The following is a 23969-nucleotide window of genomic DNA, read 5'->3' as shown; positions in this document are numbered from 1 at the left end:
TATGAAAACCATTTTTTCCAGCACCATTATTAAAGAGGCTATCTTTCTTCCAGTGTACATTTTTGGTCCCTTTGTCAAAGATGAGGTGGTTGAGTGTGTCCGTAGTTGTGGCTGTATCCTCTAATCCACTAATCTTCAGGTCTGTATTTATTCCAGTACCATGCTGATTTTATCACAGTAACTTTGTAGTATAACTGCAAATCTGGGATTGTGATGCCGTCTGCCTTAGCCCAGAATTGTCTTTACTATTCTAGGTCTCTTCTGGTTCCAGATGAATTTTAGGGATGATTTCTCTCGGTCTGTGAGGTATGCAAATGGTATTTTGAGGAATTGCATTGAATCTATATAACAATTTTGGGACAAAGACCATTTTCATAGTGTTTGTTCTTCCTATCTATGAACAGGGAATATTTTTCCATTTTCTGAAATCCTCTTCGATTTCCTTTTTAAGTGTAATGTAGTTTTCACTGTATGGATCTTTTACTTCTTGGGAATTATTGGTCAGTGCTCCTTTAGTGAATAAGGAGCAGTTGCCTGGGAAAAATCATATCCCCACCATAGGAGGCCCCAATGATCTCCATAGGCTTATGGGAAACACCCCAATAAATGCTACTGAAAACACATTATTGTGAAAAATGTTCCAAGAATATAGATAAGAGTTTCCAGATATAAAGGGCCCAAGAAGTATTTGGCACTTAATTCTGAAATTTCAGCTTATTAGAATAAAGGGACGAGAAGAAAGTTTCCAGAGAGAAAATTGGGTCCCATATAAAAGATTTTTAAGGATATGACTTTGATTTCTTAATAATATCATTGAAAACTAGAAAATTTAAGAGCTTTACCAATTCTGAAGGGAAGAAAACGATTTCAACCTAGAATTTTATATTTATTCAACCACAGTATCCATGAATTGGGAGAGTAGCCTAAAGAAAGAGAATTTGATCACTCAAAGTCTCAAAACAACTCTCTTTAGCTGCCCATCAGGAAAGTACAGAAGAATAAATTATTCCTTTAAAATAAAGTAGTAAAAGGTACAAACTATGTACTGTGCAGGTAATGGAGTCTGTAAAAAGGGCAAAGAATCCTGAGGTAAATAGCAGAGAGAAGTCACAGGATGGCAGTTGTATAATAAATCTAGAGTAAGTTCAGAACTGGTTCACATTAATACAGACAGCAAAGGGCAGCCAGGAGGGGTATCTTCAGTATAAAAACTAGACATACTTAACAACTTTTACCTTGAAGAAATAGTTTGAAAAGTATTTTGACTTAGCATACTGACATTTGCCTGTAATCCTTCATTCTGGGAAACTGAGGCAGAAAGATAGTGAGTTTGAGACTAGCCTGGGTCACACAGAGAGTTTAAAGTCAGGCTGGTTCCTCAATATTCCTTAAAATTATCATTTTCTTAAAGAGATTTTAAAAACTTGTAATTCTCACCAGTATATATTTGCTGAAAATATGCTCCTCAAAATGAGGTTATATCTAATCCTTTAGTCTAAGTTTGACTTTCACCTGAAGTTTTCCACTTTTACTTTAGTTACTTTTTCTAATCCAGTCCATAAAAATTCAACTTTGATTATCAGTTAATTTGGTACAGTTTTATAATAACTAACATCAGGCAGTCTTCAGAAAGATAGTATATTATTTCCAGGTTGTATTAACACACAACTGTTCTTCCTAGCGTCAGCCAATTTCCCTTCTTAAAAAGTAGGGGGGAAAAGATATGTTACTAACTGTTATAGGTTAAAGGAAAACCAACAGAGCAAAATCAACAGCAGAGCAAATCCGTATAAGCCTAGTACCTTTTCATGGCAGTTCCATTTGGGAAGGAAGTATGATATGTAATATCCAAATAATGAAGTCTCCTCCTTAGATATATTGAATCAACAGCGAAGGAGTAATTTTACAAATATTATTTCATAATACAATTAGGGAAAACAAATGAAGAAAATGTGTGCAGAAATAAGTCATTTCATCTTAGATTTCTTACCATCTTATAGAGATCTGAGACACTGATCTGGTCAGAGTCCACAACTTCAAAGTCTTTTCGAGGTACCAGGTCCAGGCCCAAATGCCTAGTGAAGAGAAAGAGCGTATTGAGCATGCTGTGTCCACAATATTCATTTCTCATATTGTGCCTGGAGACCTGTACTGTCATAATATCATGGAGAGCTGTTTAGGTACTACCCCAGAAGCTACATGGCTCTATCCAGCAACATCTAATTATGTTCACCTTTGGGTAAATAAATGGCAGTGAGCACAATTCTAGTCATCAGCCAATTCCATCTGTGATGATAAAAAGATTTCTCAGTATCATATTTATAATAGAAACATGGTATTCATTAAGGATGATTTTCTTTAGACCATTAGCACATCATGCTTTTCTTCTATTTCTCTCCACCCTACTAATATACTTTAGGTTCACCCGTGTATGAGTTTCATTAGAATGAAAAAGTTTTTTAGGGTTCAAGTAGATCTGTAAATCAAAGTCAACAAATTAAAAATCATCTCTTAAAGATGCGTGTTTTGGTTGAGATCTTATTTTCAAATTAATTAATACTGATACTGGTGAAGGCCTGACCATATAAAAACATTAAACTGAAGTTTACCCAAAGAATGTTACTAATTAAACAGGAAATGCATTTGGACAGGAAGAGGTGATGATAATTTTGGATGACTGGGTGTAAAATTAAACAGTGGAAATTAGACACAACCAGAATTCTTATAAACATAATTTATATTCAGTAAATGTTACCACCTTTCTTACACTCTAGAATAATAAACATAATTTATATTCAGTAAATGTTACCACCTTTCTTACACACTCGAACCCTATAGTTCTGTGGTACTACAGGATTGTAAACCTCTGAAACTGCTTAAGACACCAGATGAGTTGTGCATGTGAGTTCATACTTGAATTAGAATTTTTTTGTGAAGACAAGATCTATACTTCTCATATCTGAGAGATGTCCTATGGCCATCTGACTCAATGGTTATTGAGTCATATACAAAGGTTATGAATTACTGTGTGTGTGGCAAAGTAGTCCAAGAGATAGTTTGTTCTTTAACTTGACTATGCACTATTTTTAGAACATACCAGCAACGTTAATTCTTCAGTCATTTTCTGTATATAAAGCTCCCGTTCATTTAAAATAAAGGGGCTTTGGGAATATGACTCAGTGCTCCACATACTTTTTACCTTACTTTTCATAAAAAAGCAATTTTTAGATAATATTCAATCACGATCATAAATATTTAAAATGTTTTTATATGCATGTGGAAATCACAAAAATATTAGTATTTATATTAGGAAACTAGAATTATAAAATTGATCTTTCCAGACATTTTCTGAATTTTTATTATATGTTGTATCACTTTAACTTTTCTAAGTTATAAAAATAAACAACATTACATACATATTCTTTAATCAGGTGGAGTTCCTTTTGTAACCATGGGATTGATTCCAGGGGTCCCTCATGGATACCAAAATCTGAGAATACTCAGGTACCTTACATAAAAATGTTATGGCATTTGTATATAGTCTACACATATTTTCCTGTATGCGTTATATCTTTTCTATACTATGTATAACTCTTAATAAAACATAAATGCCAGGTACATAGTTGTCATGCTATATTGTCTGGGGAATAACAAGAAAAAAAACTGATATAATTTTTAAAATGTGAGAACATTTTAAAAATATGACTAATCGAATCTGAATGCAGAAGCCAAAATTATATAGAACATTACAATTAGGAAATAAACATAAAAAGGACTAAGTAAACAATCAGCCAAATAGTTTTAGATACAACAATTTAAGAAAAATTCCAGTTGCCTCTAAATCAATGAGGCTGAAATTGAATATATATGCTCTTTTGTTATTGCATCACACACAGTGATAAGCCTGGATGGCATCTGAACAAATTCTGTCTCAGCATTATGGTACCACTAGCTTTCTCATGTGGTAAACCACCCACCAGTATACCCATTCACCTACTGCACCAATATTTTCTGAGGTCTTAAAATCATGTATCAGACCAAGAGTGCTAAATATATGGAATATAGTAATTTTAAGCCAAGCAAACATTCTTATTCATCTTGCTTTTCGCCTGAGAGCAGAGTACTTTTCCTGTCTTAGAAGTAGCTACAGCATAGTAACTTTCAGTTTCTTGATTTCACTATCTTGAGAAGAGAATGACTAATGGGTGATTTGGTAAAAACTGAAATCTAAATTCCTTCTACTAAAACTGTGTTCAACAGAGAAAGGATAAACGGCAAAAATTAACTTGGTCAACATCTTTGGAAAGAAGGCGATGATGTACTTGAGAAGCAATACATGTTGATTACCAATTTCACCAGGAAAAAGAGGTTTGTGGTTATTTGTTCTTATAGCTAACTTAGGAAAAGTGAACACAGCTATTGGTCCACATAGTCTTTGTTCTATCTTCAAAGCAAAAGTAGGCAGTGCTGCAAAGCAGTCAGTAACTTGAGGGCTAGTATTAGATTGCTTTGTTTGCATTTTGGCTTTTCTATCAAGCCACTCTGCCACAGGCTGTTGTAAAGACTAATCTATGTAAAGCACTCATCGCATCACCTGGCAAAGTGAGCCAATACCGTGTTATAGTAATTATTATGATGTATTGTACAATTAACCAAAATAAAAGGCTTAAAGCACAGGAATTATAATAGGAGGTATAATATCTGAAAAAAAAAACCTCTTTAAACAGCTGGACATAAGCAAGGGACAAGCAGCTACATATATCTACAGATGTACCACAGAGCTGAGTTTTCAAAGTCTTACTAACTGCTAAGGTGAACAGTCTTTACAAAAATACTGGAGCTTCCCAAACTTGTCGCTCATTCATTCATTCCAACATTCAATGAACATTTTTAGAGCTTATTCTATGCTTGGCTCCTGCTGAGTTTGGGAGACACAGCAGTGAAAAACATACTCTTTTTTTTTTTTTTGTCTTTTTTGTTTTTATCAGTACCAGGGATCTTGAAAGAATTCTCTGAGGCCCTGAATTTCTACATGAAATTCTTTGATTTTACATTTCTTTTCACTGTTCTATATGGTGAATCTTTTAGAGCTTTCAATGATAACCATCAGCTGGCACATATCCCATAGGTTCACTAGCACTGCTCTATATTCTATTCTTTTGTCTTTCTCTCCTGGTGATACTCATTTGAATCAAAGAAAATAAACTGAAACCGGAAAATCTGAAACACACAAAATAAGGTAAAGTTAAGTAATTACAACGGATATTTTAGGACATCAGGCATTAGTTCTCTCCCAGAAATAGCTGAAGAAGCATGGAGATACTAAGATGTCTTGTGGGCACTGCCTTTTCTAATGCTTTTAATAAAGACAGTATAGAGGTAACTATACTAATAAAAGCACAGCTTATTTATATAATATATAAATAAATAATAACAGCCATCTTTCACTGAACATTTATGAGACAGAGATGAGACAAGACAACATGTGATGAGAAGAGGCAGATAGAGATACACACACACTGGAACATAAAACTTGAAGGTTTCTGACCACAAACACTATAAACAGAGCCAGGACCCTTCCCAAACTTCTGTAATACAAAACACTGATTGGTGAGTACAAAACCAAGTATCAGAAAAACCGTAACTGAAAAGTCCCTGGGAGTTTCAATTAATTTCAGGTGTTCTGAAGTTGGAACATATCACTATACTCAGGGAAAGTGCTGAGCCACAAACCTTTCTGAGTCCTAGCTAGGTACGTCCTCAGGAAAAATGCATTAAGAGATATTTTAACATGTGACAAATCAAACTACTTCTTGCATTGCTTAGCCTAAAAGCAATTACCTTAATAAAGGCCATAAGCCAAGTGGCAAGAAAGAGATATGGATGGATTAGGATAGGTGAAAATCTGAAGGGGCAGTAGAAAAATCAGGGAAGGAAAAACTTATGGATGGAGAGTGAGGGAAATAAAAAAATAACTGAAACTATAAAGTTACTAGTGATTTTTCTTAAATTTCTTCTTTTGACTTCACAAGAGAAAATTATTTCACTTAAGACAATATATGAAAACATCTAAAATCAATAAAAGCTTGTAAAATTTTTTTGTCTTTTTCTTTTTCTTTTTTTTTTTTATCGGTACCAGGAGTCGAACTCACGACCACACACAAAAATTTTTACCTAAAAGAAGACAAATTCTATATATAGTCTAAGAAAATATTTATTTTGGTATTTTTCTAAGGCAAAGATCAATTGAGCTATGTTAGTCCTGGTTACTGCAATTTTAACTTAGCTATGCTATGTTTACTTAGTGCTGAAAGTAGAGACTGAGAAGAAACAGCATCTTTATGAATCGTATTAATATTACATCAATAAAAGTTACACTCCTAGATAAATTACTTTAAAATCACTTGGGAATGAATATAATTAACAGACCTATTCTCTATATGGGATTTTAGCAGTGGTAATGGCTAGTTAACTGGACACAAATTTGTATTATATAATTTCTGTATGTAGTTCCTATAAATGCAAGAACACAATATTATAAATGCTGGTTTTTACCTGATACAATTTTTAGTTATGGAATGAATGTACACATAAACAATGGATTAATAAATGTCATATAAATTCAACACTAGAAACTTGAAATTTTGTCCAAATAAGAAATTCCAATATGAAGATAAAAAATAAAAATTATTGCTACATAAATGTAGGAAGTTCTACATTTAATTTAAAATCTAAACAAAGATTACAGAACCAATTTAGTTTATGTCTTCAGATGTTCTAACTGAATAGTATAGAACATGCAATATTCATATTGGAGGTAAAACAAAAATCAAAAAGCATACTGACTACCAGTACTGGCAACAAGTTGCCTGGCTTTAAAACTCATACAAATAATTTGATGGTAAGGTTCTGCAAAAGTACTATACACAGCAACTGGGATCAATTCTAGGTATAAAAGAGCAGGTCTACCACTAACTATTCTGTACACCATTGGCAAAGGTGCTTCTCAGCCTTGGTTTCCTCAGTAGGTAAAATACAGTATTGTATTGGAAGGGCACCATAGTACTTCATTATAAGAGTGCATTTAAGTGAGACTCACATATAACATATTTACCATAGTAACATAAATGTACTGAATATAGTATTGGTAGCCATTATTAAACGGTTTCTAGAATAGAATCTGAAAATACAGGGATATAATATATACATAAGAATTTCTAGAAAAGGTATAAACATTTTAAACTGTATATGTATATCAAATAAGACACTAAAATACATTCAAGCACACACTGTACATCTACCATATGTCAACATGTGTTAAGCTTCAATATTTTATTACATCTATAAAAGTCTTCTGGAACAAGAAATGTACAACTGTTGGGACATAAAACTGTAACAATGGATTTGGGTATCAGTGCTCAACTTTTGTGTGAAACAGTCTCTTTTATTACATAACCTAATGGTATGAAATGACTTCATTTTTACAGTAAACCATCTCTTCTTTCAAAATACATAGAAAATGTAAAAGAATAAAGCTGATCAATAAAATCAGAATAGTCCTAACAGTTATGAAGCAAGATGTCATTTTCTTTTAATAACAACAGATCTACAGAGTCCTTTTTTAGGTTTTTAAGTGACTGTATTTTCTATGAGTGGGAAAAGAAAATGGGGGGAAAGGAGGAGAGAAGAAGTACATAAAGAATAGACTGCATATGGAAGGAGATGGAGCATGGAAAGGGGTAAAGGAAGAACAGGGGAGAGAAGGAAAAGTAGTAGAGATGAATGGAACTTTGTTTCTGATTTTTATTAAAATGGGCATATAAATACCTTCCCAACACATATAGACTTCATTGAGAACGTTATTAATGATGATGGAATAGCTCTGTAATTTACAGATAAATATTTATAACGTTCTTAGCTTTAAGAATAATTTTAATTTGTCCCTAAACTACTATCTTTAAGGTTGTGAAATCTTACTAGTTTTTCAAGTTCATAATAAAAAAGTACTGATATTTCGAAAATAATTATCTTCTTTACTAGTGTTTATAGTTGCAGTTCAACTGTAACATGACAAATTACTACTAGTGTCATCAGTTCAGGGGTAACAATTTGGCAAAGAAGTTATTTTATGTTTGCAATTATTGTGACTATTGATTTTCAAAATAAATGCAGCAACGTAACGTTATAACACAGTGTTTTGAGCCAAAGCATTAGAATCAGTAGCTGAAAGCTAGCATATTATACTTTATTATATTATTTCCCAAAGTCAAATTGATCTATGCACATCTGAACTCATATTTTATTATACAGATAGACCGTAGTGTACCACAATCTTGTTAGCAGTCAAGAGAAAATATAATGAAAATAAACAAAGCTAGGATATTATCCTTCAAAAATATTACAAATAACCTATTTAGCAATTATTTTTCTCCTGAGGACCAGTACCATTCTATGTTGAGTTAACCCACGTTAATTAAGATTCCATGTTTTCAATTTTCTGTTTTACTTTTCTACTTTGCAAGAGCATTTCTCAAGATCCTTCTACATGAAAAGTGGCTATTGTATATCCCTGACTCTGTTTTGGTTCTCAAATTTAATCAGATAGTTTGCTTATAAAACTCACTGGTAAATCATTTCTATACAGAACTCTAAAAATACTTATTATCTTCTAGCATTCAGTGTTAACAATAACATCTTTTAAAATTTTGTTTTGAGACAGAGTCTTGCTATGAAGTTCAGGCTGGTCTCTAATTAACAGCAATCCTCCTTGCCACCCGAGTGCTGCTGGGATTACAGGTGTGCACCACTATACTCAACTAACAGTAACATTTCTGAAATTGCTGTGATTCTTTTTGTTTTATAAGAGAATATGTTTTTCTGCCTTAAAATCTAAAAGCTTTTCTTTATCCCTGGAATACTAAAATATCTCAATGTGCCTCACTGCAGAACCCCTCCATTTATTTTGTAAAATATATGGTGGGCCCTTTTAATCCTAAAACTGTTGTTTTTCAACTTGAGGAAATTGTCTTTTTTTTTCTTCAAAATTTCCTATATATCCCCTTAATTCTGTTTCTGAAAATTATAATTTCTGATGTCTAAACCTCCCATAAAGTGTCCACGTTAAGCTTTTTTGTTTAATTATTTTCCATTTTTTATTTTCAAGAAGACTACAAAACAACATTTTCTTATTCTGAATTTTTATTTTGAAGTCAAACTTCATACGTTTCCATAAAATCTTATTTATTTATATGAAAGGAAACACCTGTCTACTCATTCCTTAGGTCAACTCTTTTTTAATCTCTAAGGTCCACTTACAACCCTCCATGATATCATGTTCTATTTATTTTCCAGCTTCCAGAAATAGATTCATACACCTCATTTATTTCTGGGCCTTTTTTTTCTCTATCATTTCAACGATGACTGGAGAGGAAAAAAAAGCTTAAAAAGCACACTTACATATACTTCAATTACATGTTCATATCCTGTAGTATACAGAAAGGAAGCAACCTGGTTACTTCGAAGTTCAATGGAACTCATTTTAAGAGATGAGAAAAAAGGACCGGAAATTTACATTAATTATTAAATCGAGGATGAAATAACATCTGAACACTATCTACTCCTAGCTTCCAATGCCAAAGTCTAGGAAAGTAACAAATCACCAGATTCACAGGATTCTTTGTTTTTTTGGCAGCAACTGGAATTGAATGCAAGGCATTTGTACTCAACTGCATCCCCCTTGTCCTTTAATCATTAAAATGAAGTTTGGATCAGGTTTAATTTCCATGAGGTCTGACTTATCTTATGTAATACTAAGAGATGCCCAAATAACATTTATACTTACTCATTACCCCAGTCCAGACGCACGGTGATGTGCCGCTTAACCTCTCGCACCTGATCCTGAGTCAGGTGACCAGATAGTAGCTGCCTTCGCAGATCAATAAGTTCATTCATCACATGGCGTAGTTTGTAGAAAAGATCTACTTTGTGTTTCTGAAAGGGTATTTTTGGTGTTGGGTGAAATATAAAAGGGGTATGGAAAGGGAATGAAAAGAGAAAGAGAAATAGTTAAACTATGAAAATGTGATCATTTCACCGAACCATAAAGGCAATGTAAAGAGGAGCTAATTTTAAAATCTTAATCTTTAATATCTGTTGTCTAAAAATCTGGACATAGTAATATCTAACAAAGTAATACAGTCAGTAGGATTCATGCGAAAGTATCATCTCTACTATATCCTGTACCACTCATCTCCCTGTGATTCAAAACTAATAAACATAATTAGAACAGTAACATGTACACAGCAGAACACAGCTATTTTCTCTGATAGAAATTACAAAACATTGAACAGCAAAGGTATCAACCATCCAGCAACATATCTAGTTTCTCTGGGAGGGAAATACAAGTTGAAAGAGAAACAGGGAGAATCATTTGCTCTATTTTCTTTTTTAAAAATTATTTTTAAAGAGACTAAGACAAAAGAGGACAGAACAAAGCAGATCAGAACAGAACAATGTAAGCCACACAGTACTTCACAAGACAATCTGATACTAACAGTAGCTACCATAATGTCTCTTTCTTGAAATAGTTGACCATACTTTCAAATATAATAGTATCAAACTTAACAAAATAGTATAAAACCATTCAAGAGAATAAAAGTATTACAGAGCATTCAGAACCAAATAATGGAAAATGAACAATGACTACTATATTATCTCATTTTTCATGAAAATTTTGCTTATATTATCACACATATTAAAATCCAATAAGATACAACATGATAGAAACAATGGATATAGAAGAACAAAAGCATGGTAAGACTTCAAAGCAAAATGATACTAAATCAGCAATGGCTATCATAATGTTTGATTTTCTTAAAAGTAGCTTTTCCTACCATCACAGATAATAAAGTCAAACAAAGCAATAAAATCATTCCAACTAATGAATGAAAACATTATAAGGTTTCAAAGCAAAATAATGAGGAATCATGATTACCATAAAATTTTATGTACTCTTACCTTTTCTTACCCTAGGGAGACTATATGGTATTTATACATGTGAGTTTGATTTATTTCACTTATGAGTATGGTTTCAAGTTGCATCCATTTATTTATAAGTATCTCAATGTGATCATTTTTTATAGCTGAGTAGTACTCCATTGTACAAAAATATTGCAGCTTTTTTATCCAGTCCTCAGTTGATGGACACGTAGGTTGTTTCTAAGATGTGGCTATTACAAATTGTGCTGCTATAAACATGGGTACACATAAATCACTGAAGTGTGGTGTTTTCAGTTCTTCTGGGAATATGCTCAGAAGTGGAATAGCTGGGTTGAATGGGACTTCCAATCCCAGCTTTTTGAGGAATCTCCAGACTGACCTCCACAGTGGCTGCACCCCCAAAAACCACTCCCAAAAACATTGCAGGAGAGTTCCTTTTTCCCCACAGCCTCTCCAGCATTTGTTGTTCATACTTTTCCTGATCCTGGCCATTCTTTCTGGAGTGAGATGGAATCTCAGTGTGGTTTTAATTTGCATTTCTCTAATGACTAAAGACGATGAACATTTTTTCATGTATTTACTTTCCATTTGTATATCTTCATCTGAAAACTGTGTATTCATCTCAGATGCCCATTTTTGGATTGAGTTTCGGAGTTCTCATTTTTTTTAATTCTTTATATGTTTTAGACAGAAGTCCTTTGTCTGAGGGACAGTTCACTAAGATTTTTTCCCAGTTTGTGGGTTTTCTTTTCACGATGCTGAGGATTTCTTTTGACATGAAGAAACTTTTTAATAAGATGTGATCAAAGTTATTGATTCTGGGAAGTATTTTCCATGCAGTTTGACTTCTGTTCATAAATTCTCTACCCACCCCTATGTCTTCAAGATGTTTACCTACTTTGTCTTCCAACAGATTTACAGTTTCTATTTTAATATTCAGATCTTTAGATTTTATTTAGTACATGGTGATAGGCATGGGTCTAGTTTTAGTTTTCGGTATATGGAGAGCCAGTTTTCCCATACGGAGAACTATTTATTAAAGAGACTGTCATTCTTCCAGTGAACATGGTGGGCACCTTTATCAAAGATAAGGTGGATGAGTGTGTTTGTAGTTGTGGTTGTATCTTCTAATCTATTCCATTAATCTTCAGATCTGTTTTTATACCAGTACCATGTTGATTTTATTACAGTAGCTTTATAGTATAGTATAACTTCAAGTCAGGGATTGTGATGCCCTCTGCCTTGCCTTTGCTGCTTAGAATTGCCTTTGCTACGCTAGGTCTCCTCTGGTCCCAGATGAATTTTAGGAGTGATTTTTCTAGATCTATGAGGTATGCTGATGTATTTTCATTAGGGTTGAACTGAATCTGTATAGCAATTTTGGGAGAAGGGCCATTTTCACAATATTTATTCTTCCTATCCATGAACAAGGGATGTCTTTCCATTTTCTGAGATTCTCTTTGGTTTCTTTTTTCAAGGTATTGTAATTTCCCCTGTATAGATCTTTTACTTCTTTTGTGAGATTAATCCTAACTATTTCATTTTTTTGGATGCTAGTGTGAAGAGTGTGGCTTCTCTTATTTCTCTTTCAGTGATTTTGTTGTCAGTGTATAGGAATGCTACTGATTTTTGAGTATTGACTTTATATCCAGTTACACTGCTGAATTTATTTATTATATCTAGGAGTCTTTCAATGGAGTTTTGGGGGTCTTCCATGTAGAGTATCATGTCATCTGCAAATAATGATAATTTAAATTCCTATCTTTTTTTTTTTTTTGTCTTTTTATTGGTACCGGGGGTCGAACTCACAACTGCCTGCTTGTAAGGCAGGCGCTTATGCCGCTGAGCTAAATCCCCAGCCCCTTTTTTTCCTATCTTTACCCCTTTTATTTCTGTCTCTTGTCTGGTTGCTCTGGCTAGTATTTCCTGTACTATGTTAAATAGGAGTGGTGATAATTGTGCCTGATTTCAAAGTAAAGGCCTTCAATTTTGGGCCATTTAATATGATGCCAGCTGTTAGTTTTTCATAGATGGCCTTTATCATATCATAAAGACCATCTATTCCAATTTTCTGTAAGGTTCTTATTACGAGTATTGGACCTTATCAAAAGCTTTTTCTGCATCTATAGAAATGATCATGTGATTCTTACTTTTGGCTCTATTGATATGGTGAATTACACTTATTGATTTACATATGTTGAACTATTCCTGTATGCCTGGGATGAATCCCACATGGTCATGGTGTATAATTTTCTTGAAGATTTGTTGCATCCTGTTTGCCAGTATTTTACTGAGGATTTTTGCATCTATGTTCATTAGGGAGATTGGCCTGTAGTTCTCTTTTTTAGTTGGGTCTTTCTCAGGTTTTGGTACTAGAGAAGTATTTGCTTCCAGGAATGACTTAAGAAAAATTGCTTTCCTTTTGATTTCATTGAAGAGTTTAAGGAGTGTCAGCATTAAGTTTTCTTTGTATTTCTTATAGAATTCTGCAGTGAATCCATCTGGGACTTGGCTCTTCTTTGTAAGTAAGGACTTAATTACATTTTCAATTTCATTAATAGAAATTGGGTTACTCAGCAGTTTTACATCTTCTAGACCCAGCTTGGGAGTTCATATATTTGTAGGAATTGGCACATTTCTTCTGTGTTATCCAACCTTTGAGAGTAGAGGTTTTTGAAATAGGTGTTGGTGATCTTCTGTATTTCCACAGAGTCTGTAGTGATTTTAACTTTTTCATTCCTTATTGCATGAATCTGAGCTTTTTTCTTAACTTTTTAATACTGTTGGCTAAGAGCTTATCAATTCTATTTATCCTTTCAAAAGATGAACTCTTTGATTCATTGATTCTTTGCATTGTTTTCTTAGTCTCTATTGTATTAATTTGTGCTCTGATTTTTAAAATTTCCCACCTTCTTTTGGCTTTGGGCTTAACTTGCTCTTCTTTTTCTAGATGTCTGAGGTGAAGCATCAGGTTGTTTATTTGTGTTTGTTCTGTTTTCCTGATGTGAGATCTCAGTGCAATAAATTTTCCTTTGAGGACTGCTTTCAATGCATCCCGCAGATTCTGGTAAGTTGTACTTGCATTTCTGTTGGCTTGTAGGTATTGTTTAATTTCTTCTTGAATTTCCCCTGTGATCCACTGATTGCTAAAGAATGTATTACTCAACTTCCATGTTTTTGTGATGTTTCTGCAGTTCCTTTTATCATTAATTTCTAGTTTCATGGTGCTATGATCTGATAACATGCATAGAATAATTTCAATTCTTTTGCATTTATTTAAATATGTTCTGTGGGCCAGTAATGGTCTATTATAGAGAATGCCCCGTGCACTGCTGAGAAGAATGTATATTCTGATGTTGGATGGAATACTCTGTATACACATATGAAGTCCATTTGTTCACAGGTATGATTCAGTTCTGTTATTTCTTTGCTGATTTTCTGTCTGGTTGATCTGTCCCTTGGTGTCAATGTTGTATTAAGGTCTCCTGTTATAACTGTGTTTATTGCTCATTTAAATTTTCATTTCTGTTAATACTTGCTTTGCATAGCTGGGTGCTCTGGAATTTAGTGCATATATATTTAACATTGTTATCTCTTCCTCTTGAAGTTTTCCCCTAACCAGTATGTAAGTGACCTTCTTTATATCTATGGATCATTCTTGGTTTGAAGTTCACATTGTCTGCAAACAGAATAGCTACCCCTGCTTTTTTTTTTGGTTCCTGTTGCATAAAGTAGTGTTTTCCATCCTCTGACTTTCAGTCTATGAGTTTCCTTTTGGGTTATATAGTTTTCTTGTATACAGCATATGGTTGGATGTTGTTTCTTGATCCATTCTGCCAGTCTGTTTCTTTTCATCGGTGAATTGAGACCATTTACATTAATGGTTATAACTGTCATATATTGGTTTATTGTTGACACGTTATCTTTCTGCTGTTGTATCTTTATATTTCCATTCTATTTAATTATCTGCCTTGCTTAGTGATTTTTTTTCCTATGTGGATCTAGACTGTCTTTCAGTATTCTTTGCAGGGTTGGTTTGGTGATCCTGAAGTTCTTCAGCTGTTCTTTGTCATGGAAGTATGTTATTTCTGCATCCATTCTGAAGGACAGTTTTTCAGGGTACATCAGTCTAGGTTGAAAGTTGTTTGTTTTCTTTTAGGATCAGAAATACTTCGCTCCATGCTCTTCTTGACTTCATTGTTTGTGTTGGGAAGTTTGCTGTGATTCTGATAGGTTTTCCTCTATAGGTGATCTGTCTTTTGTCCCTCAGCTTTTAATATTCTATTCTTATGTTAGATTTCTGGGATGGTGAGTATTATATGTCTGGGTGTAGTTTTATTTTGGTTATGGCTATTTGGAGTTCTATATGCTTCACTAATCCAAATGTCAGTTTTCAATCTCATGTTTGGGAAATTTTCAGCTATAACTCCTATAAATAGCCTCCTGATATCATTTGTGTTGTCCCTTCTTTTTCATTTATCCCTATCAATCTAATGTTGTTTTTCTTTGCATCATCTTGCAACTGTTGAATTGTTATTTCCTGATTCATTATTTTTAAAACATCTTTCCTTTCCTGTTTACTAGCAGCAATCTTGTTTTCAAGGCCTGAAATTTTATCTTCACTTTCATTGAGGTGGTTTTGACAACTTTGAATAGAATTTTTGATTTCTTGTATATCTCTTTGAATCTGCTTCATGTATTGTTTGTTTCTTATATTGTTCATCCAAATATTCTGTCTTTTTGCTTTGTTCCTCTAATTTTTTAACTCTGTCTTCTTTAGATGTGTTCAGCATCTCTTTCATTACTTTTATCATTTCTTCTTTTATCTGGGATATTATTTCTAATTTGAATTCCTTTAATGCTTCCTAGACTTGCTTCTTTATTTCAGTTCCTATTATTTTAGGTGTATGGCATATTTTTTTTTCTATGTACATGGCTCCTAAGTTTTCTTGGGATAGGCTGGAGGCTTGAGATTGCATTTTGGTCTTTCATCTTGTCATTTCCTGTATTTCCATGTTTCAAGTGATGTTCCATAGCTTCCCCTGTGTATGTTGAAAACTGCCTCCTATTCCCTCAGCTCCTGGGACTGAATGGAGGTTGCTGAGCATGGTCCAGTCAGGCCCACAGAACCTCCCGGGCCATCTCCAATGTTCCAGGAAGCTGGGCAGACTCCTAACCACTGTGGATGGTGGTCCAGAATTCTCCCAGGGCAAGCACCGCTGTGCTGGAACTCACTTCACGTGCCCTCAGCTCCCGACTGAAGAAGGTCTCTGGGCATGGTCTAGTGGGACCCACAAAACCTTCCAAACCTAGTCTAGTTTTGTCTGGAAGCTGGGTGGGCACTTAACCGCTGGGAGCAATGATATTAAACTCTCCCCGGCCTGTGCTGGTATGCTGGAACTCATCTCTCAGCCTCAGTTTCCTGGACTGAAAGAAGGTAACTGGGCATTGCCCAGTAGGCTCGGTAAACCTGCAGAGCCCAGTCTAGTGTGGCTGGAAGTTGGGCAGGCACTGAACTGCTGGGAAAAATAATCTTAAACTCTCCTAATTTTCTATATTTTCAAGTGCCTAAGGTTTCAACATAAGGCCAGCCTCTTCGGAGTGAGATTCATTTTTTAGTTTCTAGGCTTCATCTAGCTTGCTAATCAGCTTTTGTAAACAGTGTTGAGTCCCTAGAGCCACAGATTTCTAGTCTTTTTAGATTAATAAAAAGTGTCACCTTTACAAGAGTTAAATACAAACAGTAAACTTAATTATGAACATTGTAATGGATTACCATTGTAATGGATATATTTTATATATATATATATATATATATATAACCTGAAATCAGGTATCTCGGGAAAAAAGATGTAGTGAAGAACAAAATTTTTAAAAGTTGAAATTTTAAAGTCAAGTGAAATCCTGACTTTAGAATCTCTAGGGTCCTGCTTCTGTTAGATGTTAAGTATAATTTTGAATAATTAAAGTTCTTTTATTTTGTTTAAAGAAAGACAAAACAAAATAGAAAACAGGCAGAAATAGTATGTACTTTCAAAGAAAAGATATAGTAATAATTCACTAGCTGATATATACATATTGTCCCCTTATAAATAGTTGTTCAAGGTATACAAGTGGCACATATAAATGAGATTTCAACCAGGGAGACTTCAAACAGTTCTGCTCAACTATCCAACAAAAACTAAGTATTATGGTTATCACTTAGACATGTATGCATTTATCTGTATCTTCATTTATGTTGAGACCTAACACAATTTATTAGATTAAAATCCTTCTCAACAAAGATTAATAATATTGCTGGATTTCACATCATAACACTCCGGAATCAGGATTAGGTACTGCAGTGCCCCTTTCTTTGCTTCAAAGTTTTTGTTCATTTCATTATGTGTCATCAGATCAGTTCTCATAAACTGTTTATAGGTTTTACATAAGCATGAGTCTTAACATGTATTTCTATCCTTTCTATATTAGAGGGAGAAACATAACAAAGCAGGACAGAGCTAAACTTTTTCCTATAGACATATAAAACTAAAAAGACAATATAAACCTGCTGTATAAGATGTTCTACCAAGGTCACTGTGCTATTTCTTGTTATCATCAACAGAATTGGCTATATCATCAGATAAAGTAAAATTGAACATATCAGTACATAACAGAATTAACAAATACAACTTTTTAGATAGTATAGAGCTACAAAAACAGGTAGTAAATCAGAATGGATATTGTAGTGAATCACTGTCATCTTCAGTATGAGTTGTCTATACTCCTCAACTTGCTACCATCAACCTTACAGTTTTGAATAAAATCTGTCAATAATAAGCAGCAATCAAACAAGTCACACTTAACTAAGATCAGTCATGATACAACAGTATAAGTCATACATGGATCCTGATTGAGTTAATAGGGAATTAAAGATGTCCACTGTGCTATGGACAGCTGTCTATGCCCCTCAGACCCAGTGCTTGTATACAAACTAGAACGGAACAAGTTCCAACCAAGCAGAGTGGTGCAAGTAATAGGAGTTTTAATTCCTAATACACTATTAGCTATATCTTCTGCTGTTTTTTTGAGGACTATTCTTCCCTTTACTCCCCCAGAATGAACTGTGTATTTTTGGGTCTCCCCAACACTCACAGCTTTGTATTGGGGGGGGGGGCAACCTGCCATTTACCTAAGTGTTTCCAAACTTTCTCACTCCTGGGCTGGATTTCTAGTTGTATTTCTATATTCATTAAAGCCTGTCTGTTCAACCTATTCATAAATACTGGTCTAGTTACCCCTATTACTCTCTGGTTCCCTATCACATCAAGTTCTGTTTTCTCATGTTTAATTTTGGCCCACATAACCTTTTTTAGGCCAATTATATTTCCTATAAAGAGCCTCTCAGTGGACCCTATCTCTTGATCCACTCTGCCTGCAATTCTCTCTTTTTCCCCTTAAGTTAGTGTATCTAGGCCATCTATATTAGAAATTATACCCAACCTTCTCTTCCTCATTTCTGTTGAGCTCTTTTTCTGTCATTAGTTGTCAGTTTGTCTTCTTCATTTTACTTTCTGCTCCATTCATTGTGGTCTCTCTCTGCCACTGTTTCTGGAATCTTGGTACTTTTCTCTTTTAGAATGTCCTACAATATTCTCTGTAGAGTTGAACTGGTGGTTGCAAATTTCCCTAGTTCCTCTTTATTCTGGAAGCACCTTGTTTCTCCATTAATTTCTAGGGACAGTTGTACAGGATATATCAATCTTGGCTGGAGGTTATTGTCTTTCAAAGCTTGAATTATTTTGCCCTATGTTCTTCATGATTTGATGGTTTGTGCCGAGAAGTCTGCTGTAATTCTGATGGGTGTTCCCTTGTAAGTGATCTGTTTCTTGTCTCTGACAGCTTTTAATATTCTGTTCTTATATTGGATTTCTGGAATTTTGATTATTAAATGCCTGGGTGTAGGTCTGTTTGGATTGTAGGTGGCTGGGGTTCTGTATGCCTCATACATCTGAGTGTTTTTACCTCTTCCTATATTTGGGAAGTTCTCCTTGATTATTTCTGTGAATGGCCTTTGCAGCTCATTTGTTTGTATCTCTGCTTCTTCCTTTACATTCTTAAGTTATAGATCCTCTTATCATCTTCTAGCCTTTGTATTGTTACTGCTTGTTTCCTTGTGATTTTTAAAAGTTTTTCCTTTCATGCTCCCACATTACAAATCTGTCCTACAGTTCAGATAATCTGTCTTTAGTTTCTTTCAAGCTGTTAAGCTTCCCATAGAGTTTTTAGTTTCCTGGTAATCTCTTTGAACCTGCTTCATGTATTCTATGTTTTTTCTATTTTCTCCATCAAACAATTCTCCCCTTTTTTTCTGTTCTTCCATTCCACCATCTGTTTTTTCTTGGGAGGTGCTTAGCATTTCTTTAACTATTCTACTTATATCTTGTTTTACTTGGTTAAATACTTCACTTTTGAACTCATCTATGAGGTCCCGGAGATATCATTTTTTATGTCTATTGGTGCCATGCCTGATATTGCATGTTTTCTGTCCTCACTGTCCTTTGAATTTACCTTTCCTGGATCAGTGTTCTCAGGATTGGGGACCAAGGAGCCCTTCTTGTTGCCTCCTCTTCTCATATTTTTTGTTCCTTCCATCCAGGCGTATATAGGAGGCCCAGTTTCTTTCTTTGTCAGTTACAGTTTATTTGAATGAAAAATAAAAATTCTTAAAATGTAACTAACATAAGAAATATTTTTAAAGACAAACACGAGCCTGGAAAGTGCAAGGCCCTGAGTTTGATTTCCAGTATCAGAAAGAAAGAAAGAAAGAAAGAAAGAAAGAAAGAAAGAAAGAAAGAAAGAAAGAAAGAAGACAAACATGAACTATACTGTTAGTAGAATATATATATATATAAGATTTATGCTTTAAAAGCTTACTTGCCAAAATAAGCTTGATTTAGGTGACTATATGTATAAAGCAAATTATATAACAGTAGAATTAATCAGTGCTTTTAGGTGGCAGTGATCTTATAATTTAAATATTCAGATCATACTAAATTAGAAAACATTCAATGAAATATCAGGCTGTTGTTTTTAGACAGGTTCTTGCTATGCAGTTGAGGCTGGTTTTCAACTCATTATGTAACTCAGGATGGCCTGGAATTTGCAGTGATCCTCCTGCCTTGGCTTCCTGAGTACTGAGATTTACAGGTGTGTGCCAGCGTACCTGGCTGCAATTTTAGACATCCAGAGGTCCAACTTACAAAAAACTAGAAGAAAAACTATAAACTAGAAGACATTAGAAATCCTATAGCCAAGTTATATCAAATAATTTGTTACCCATTCTTCAGAAAATAAAAGATAAGAATCTTAATGGTAAATAATTCTGCAAAAAGGATAATATCCACAAATGTGTGCCAGCTCAAACAGCAGAAAGGTCTAAGGAAATCAATCACAGGGAAAATTGAAATCTAGAAAGTAAGAAATAAATGCAATGTGGACTGTACTCTGCCATACATATTTCTTCTTTAGAAAACAGAACCAAAGTTTATAATACAAAATTACAACTACTGTTTTCTTATCAAATTATAGACAATAATTTCATACATATATATGCAAGCATTCATCTATTTTATTAATAAATACTCATAGAGCAATTGCTGAGTGTTACCACTTTGTTGTGATCCGAAGTTCCTGTTCTTGTTGCATTTTCTTTTTAGAGAACAGAAATGGGGCAATATACAAATAAGAAACTAATACTGCTGATAATTTTTAAAAGGAGAAACTAAAGCAGTATAGGGACAATGAGTGGCCAAGAGTGGTTACCTGAGTTTAGGCAGAAGGCACTGGTTCAGTTACAAGGTCAAGGAAAGACTTCTCTGGGAGCTGAATTTTCAGTAATGACTTGAATTCAAGTAAGGTAGGAAAACAAAACTGGGGAAGTTTTGTATTTGTTAAGAAATACTCATCAGTGAAATAAATCAGACCCATATGTATAAAGATTATAATGTCTCACTAGTGTGAGAAACTGAAGGAATAAATAAGATCCAAAATATACAACAGATACTGTGAATTGGGAAGAAACTATACCAAAAAAAAAGACAAACTGTGATGGAGGAAAGGAGAAAGGAAGAAGAGAAAAAAGAAAAAATATGTTTATACACAAGATAATTCAGATGGTTATACAACTAGTTTCTTTTAGTTAACTGAAAAGAAAGGGTTGTGCTAATATTGTTTGGACAGGATATCATACCTGGATTTTGTACTCTGAACAACTACTACTACAAGAACAATGCACAATGTGTTAATTATTGTAACTCTCCTACTAACCTGTTTTGAAACTCTTATTGCTATTTTTTTCTCTTAAAAAATAAAAATCCAAAAGCTTCGATGTAGCAGCACAGTTGGTATGCCCAGGAAAAACAGAGAGATCAGTGTGCCTGGAACAAAGGTAAATAAAGGAGAGTGCTGATGATGCAGAAAAATAATAAAGACCAGATCAGGCACAGGACTTTGAAAAGTATGTTAAGGAGACAGCTTTTACTCTAATCAAGAGAAAAGTCACTGAACACTTAAGACTTGAAAGCATTCAATTTTGGACAGGCTAAATCTGACAGTGGGTCAGATTTAGGAAAATTAGGAGTGTTTAACAGAGGAACATGGGAAAGACAAAGCAATGAGATGAGAGGAACAGCAAGGGAGCAAGGTGTCATGGAAGCCAAATTAAAACTAGTTTTTAAGATGAATTTTATCAAATGCAGTGTCAAATGCAAGTTAAATAAATGTGGAATCAGAACTATCCAAGAGATTTAGCATTAGAGTGGCTGTTACTAACCTCCATAACAGTAGTTGGAATAAAATAATTGAAGTTCAATAGAAAATGTGAAAGAAAGAAGTGGAGAAACAATGCAGACAACTCTTACGAACAATTTGCAGTAATTGAAAGCAAACTGAGTTGTATAGTCAAGGAGGATATTTCTTAAAATGAGACAAAGTTCAGGCTATTTTTACATTGAAGTGAATGATCTAGTAAAGAGGGAAAGTACTAAGATGTAGAAGTTCATCTTTGAATAGAAAGAAGAAATGGATCTCAGGACAAAAGGTGATGATTGGGTTTGCACATATGTTTCATTCATCAGTGTCTGCACAGGATTGGATTCAGGACCCACTACAGATACGAAAACCTAAGAGTCATTGAGTATGTTACAAAAAATAGCACAGTATTTGGATGTAACCCTTCGATCTCCTACCACATATTATTTATCTATTTACTTATTCTTGGTGATTCTGAGGATGAAAACATGGGCCTTCCACACTGTAGACGAGCACCCTAACACAATACTACCCCTTCAGTTTTATCATCTATACATTTTAAATCACTGAGATTTAAAGATTATCTATAGTAAAAGATTATCTAGCTCAGGATTATCTACAGTAAAATCTAATACAATGTAAATGTCATGTAAATAGTTGTTACACAGTATTGTTTAGGTAATAATAAGAACTATGCACATCTTCAGTTCAGATGCAGTTTTTCCCCAAAATATTTTTGTACTATGTTTGGTTGACTCCACAGATCCAGAGGTACATTTTTTGTCACACAGAAGAAAGGCAAAGAATACTGGTAATGACATAGAGAATGGGTGCTTTGGTGAAAGAACTAAAGCTTTCCTTTGATATCTTCATTCTTAGACAAATAAAATATAAGATCATCAGTTGAAAGTAAGTGAAGTAGAAGAGGATGTTTGAGAAAAAAGGAAAAAATGTAAAATGATTTATCAATGGTAACTAATTTCTGAAATCACAGCAACTGAAGTAAAAGAAACAACCCCATGAATCTGTAAAGGAAATCAGATCAGAAATAACTTATGAGGTAAAACAAGAAATGATAAATGTAAAGAAAGAAACGCTGAATACATCTAAAGAAGACATAGTTAAAAAAATAAAATTAAAAGAAACAGACTACAGAATGGATCAAGAAACAATACATAACCATATGCTGTATAAAAGAAATCCATCTAACCCAAAATTCACAGACTGAAAATCAAATGATGGAAAACAATACTTTATGCAACAAGAACCCTCCAAAAAGCAGGGGTAGCTATTCTGTTTGCTGAACTGTTGTGAATTTCAAACCAAGAATGAGCAAAAGAGATAAAGAAGATCACTACAAACTGGTTAGGGGAAAATTTCAAGAGCAAGACTTAAAAATTTTAAATATATATGCACCAAATTTGGAAGCACACAGCTATATAAAACAAGTATTAATAGAAATGAAAAATCAAATATGCAATAACATTATAATGGGAGACCTTAACACCCCACTGACACAAAGAAACAGATCAACTAGACAAAAAAATCAGCAAAGAAATAACAGAACTGAATCAAATTTGTGAACAAATGGACTCAGTAGACAGGTAACAGAGTATTCCACCCAACATCAGTATACCCATCCTTCCCAGAAGCACATGGAATATTCTCTAAAACAGACCACACACTGGCCCATAAAACACACTTAAGCAACTGCAAAAGAACTGAAATTATTCCATGCATGTTATCTAATCATAGAGCCATGAAACTGGAAGTTAATGACAAAAGAAACTGCAAAATTCCATAAACACATGGGAATTAAATAAAATCCTCCTGAATAATCAATGGGTCAAAAGAAAATTAAAGAAGAAAATAAACAATAGCTAAAAGCAAACAAAATGCAAAAACAACTTAGTGGAACCTGTGGGATGCAATGAAAGCAGCCCTCAAAGGGAAATTTACTGCACTGAATTTACACATCATGAAAATAGAACAAACACAAATAAATGACTTGATCCTACACCTCAAACATCTAGAAAAGAAGAGCAAGACAAGCCCAAAGCCCAAAGAAGGAAGGAAATTATAAAGGCCAGAGCAGAAATTAACACACTTAAGACTAAAAAAACAATACAAAGAATTAACAAGTCAAAGAGTTGGTTCTTTGAAAGAATAAATAAAATAGC

At 34.0% G+C, this 23969-nt stretch overlaps 1 protein-coding gene across 13 annotated transcripts in view; it reads right to left on the bottom strand.

Annotated features, from left to right (window-relative positions):
- The window catches only part of Dock3 (dedicator of cytokinesis 3), a 707026-nt gene that overhangs the window by 276911 nt on the left and 406146 nt on the right, over positions 1 to 23969 (bottom strand). For 11 of the 13 annotated variants that reach the window (XM_063248927.1, XM_063248931.1, XM_063248928.1 and 8 more), the window contains 2 exons: positions 9842 to 9990; positions 1991 to 2075 (listed from right to left, as the gene is read on the bottom strand). The exons of 1 other annotated variant lie outside the window; for it this stretch is intronic. In XM_063248927.1, the coding sequence (XP_063104997.1) occupies positions 1991 to 2075; positions 9842 to 9990 (234 nt within the window). The remainder of the gene's footprint in view (positions 1 to 1990; positions 2076 to 9841; positions 9991 to 23969) is intronic. One more of the 13 variants, XM_063248938.1, reaches the window with a different exon arrangement.

The sequence above is a fragment of the Cavia porcellus genome, unplaced genomic scaffold (assembly GCF_034190915.1).
Source record: "Cavia porcellus strain 051 isolate PalLab524CR breed Dunkin Hartley unplaced genomic scaffold, mCavPor4.1 scaffold_5, whole genome shotgun sequence".
NCBI classification, from domain to species: domain Eukaryota; kingdom Metazoa; phylum Chordata; class Mammalia; order Rodentia; family Caviidae; genus Cavia; species Cavia porcellus.
The sequence above is the reverse complement of the archived record's forward strand: the minus strand, read 5'-3'. Positions and strand labels throughout refer to the sequence as shown.